The sequence below is a fragment of the Penaeus monodon genome, chromosome 2 (genome assembly GCF_015228065.2).
Source record: "Penaeus monodon isolate SGIC_2016 chromosome 2, NSTDA_Pmon_1, whole genome shotgun sequence".
Taxonomy (NCBI): Eukaryota; Metazoa; Arthropoda; class Malacostraca; order Decapoda; family Penaeidae; genus Penaeus; species Penaeus monodon.
In genome coordinates this window covers 51,049,394-51,051,875 of record NC_051387.1, presented here as the reverse complement: position 1 = coordinate 51,051,875, position 2,482 = coordinate 51,049,394, and the positions used below count along the sequence as shown (strand labels likewise).

Below are 2,482 nucleotides of genomic sequence, written 5' to 3'. Positions count from 1 at the left end.
TAAATAGTAAGTTACAATCAAACCCAAAATCATGCAAGTAGATACAATCCTTACTTATCATCTTTGCTTTTCTTTTTTGGCGGAACTTGGGCTTTTTCTCTTTCCTTCTTGAAAAATTGTGGAACAACCTGGAAATCTCTAACTACCCGTTTTCTTCTCGATCTTTCACGAAGACGGCGCATGTACATATCAACCTGAAATAAAGGATATTTATATGAAAAATAAATATACAACAACAATACACTTTTGAGAGATGGCCTATTTCAAGCTTGATCAATGCTTTAACCAGATAATCTGTCAACTTATAAAATTATCCCAATATCTGCATTTCACTCTATTGATAAACCTATAAAAACAACAAATTACACATCTGATCTTTCATTAGATATTACTTACTTGTGCAAGTTTGAGAGCCATATCCACATCTTCATCATCAACTGGATGAATGAATAATGGAGCTATCGTTGTTTCTGCATCATTATCCCATTCCTGTGTGCAAATAATAATAAATATATAATTACAATTCTTGTAAAAGTTCACACAATTTTGCTAAATGCAACATAAATAGATACTGATATTTTGGCAAAGCTAAACAGTATTAAACCTTATCTAGAAAATATATAAACTAAAACAACAAAATTACATGAATGCAACATATATAATCTTTTAAGTTTTTGAGATTTTTCAAAAAAATCTTAATACTGGATATAAAACTAATTTACATTTCACTTGATATCCTAAAAAATATTTACTAATCTTTATACAAGTCAACATACAAAAATTAATGCTCACACACCTAAGCTCCCATCAAAATACCCTAAACAATCTAACTTACCCTCTCAAAATCATCTCTGTGTGGCATGTATCCAAGTATAGTGTTCTCCTCAGTGGAGGGTGGCTGAGAGGGTAGTGAAGACCCTAGAGTTGGCGAGAGTGGTCCTGTGTCAGGGACTGTGTGCTCAATGGGGAGCTGCAATCTTTCTAACGCTGGTTTCCAGGAGGCTCGCCCAATAGCTCCATCTATGTAACTGCTGATGTACTTATTTCTTGCTTCTGTTGGTTTCCAGAAAAGATTAAGTGAATTGTGCAATATTTTGCATCCAGCTAACAATAACATAAGTATAGAGGCCTTTTCTCTTTTCTTCGATAATCTGAAATTTTGGCATGAGATTCCATTTGTTTAAAAAAATGCATTCAATTTCTGTAAGTGATCATTCTCACAACAAATGTCAATGTTCTAATTTATCATAGTACAAAAAATATGTTGAAGGTAAATATCTCACAAACGTTATATTCATTTATATATTGATCTGTCTATGAACCTGCTGCCCCATGAAAAAGAAAATTGTAAATGCACATATAAATAAATAAATAGCAATAGCCAATGAATAATTAAATTAATTAAAAACAAGAAAATTTATAGGTGGTATCTCACCCATAACAAGTAATTTGTAGACTTGTTTTTGTTATGAACAAGTGCATCTACACCAATATGACTTTGAATTGTTGATTTTGCTCTACATACTCTCCTCAAAAACATTAGATCACAGATCATTCAGTCATTTAATATTTTCATTTGTAAGCCTATCATTCAGACTACTTATTATGAACTGAAAAAAATCTATATAATAAATAAAAATAATAAGTCTCGAGGCTCAATAACACTAAAAACTTAAATACAATATAAAATTTTTAAAGGGTTATAGACTCCTGGCAGAATTTACAATATTTTTTAAAATAAGTTAGCTAAATATCTTTCTATAAAACAATGACTTGGTTAATTCCATAAGATAATTCAGCTTCAATGCTTGTCAATATCCACCTCAGTGATTTGACCTGTTATAACTTAGTCATAAGGACAACAACAAAAAGCCATCTGATACAGAGGCTTTACAACATAACACTTTCGAAGACAGTGTTCACTCACCACATTTTGAAACCCAGATCAAAACAAAATTATGCAAACGTACCATCCGGAGTGCGAGTCTCGATATGGCGCGCAATGTCCTCCCAGTTACCGTACCCATACTGCTCAATGGCATCCAGCAATCTGACCTCCTCTCTGGCAGTCCAATGGCCTTGACCGGGGAAATGCTAAAGTTTCCTGGGTCTGGAAAACACCGGCCTGTGAGAGAGCGGGCCCAAGAAAAGACAGTGACCCGTTAGTGAGGGGGTGGCGGTAAGCAGAGTGCAGCGCGGGGGCACCTGTCATTATCGACAATATACGGTCGCCAAACAGTCTTGCTTGTTTCCTGCACCATCATCGTAACCCTTAGGACCAAATGTGTTACAGTAAGAACCTGCGTCTCCATAAGCAGAGAAGTTTAGCTTGTGAAAGAGGAGTCGTGGTTAATAACGTTTACTTATTTGGCAAGTTTATGAAGCATCCTTTCTTCTGTGAATTTACATAAGCAAACCTTAAACAGATCTTGATTTATATTAAGTTTACTTTCACCTCCTTCTCTTTTGATAAACATTTTTT

The 2,482-nt window shown here is 34.3% G+C and overlaps 1 protein-coding gene across 1 annotated transcript in view; it reads right to left on the bottom strand.

The window, feature by feature from the left end:
* The window catches only part of LOC119583552 (transcriptional adapter 2-beta-like), a gene marked incomplete at both ends in the record, with an annotated part of 4,204 nt that extends 2,115 nt beyond the window's left edge, over positions 1 to 2,089 (bottom strand). Inside the window, 4 exon segments of the mRNA XM_037932102.1 lie at positions 55 to 194; positions 397 to 489; positions 836 to 1,053; positions 1,971 to 2,089. Of these exon segments, the coding sequence (XP_037788030.1) occupies positions 55 to 194; positions 397 to 489; positions 836 to 1,053; positions 1,971 to 2,089 (570 nt within the window).
* Positions 2,090 to 2,482: the final 393 nt, after the last annotated feature.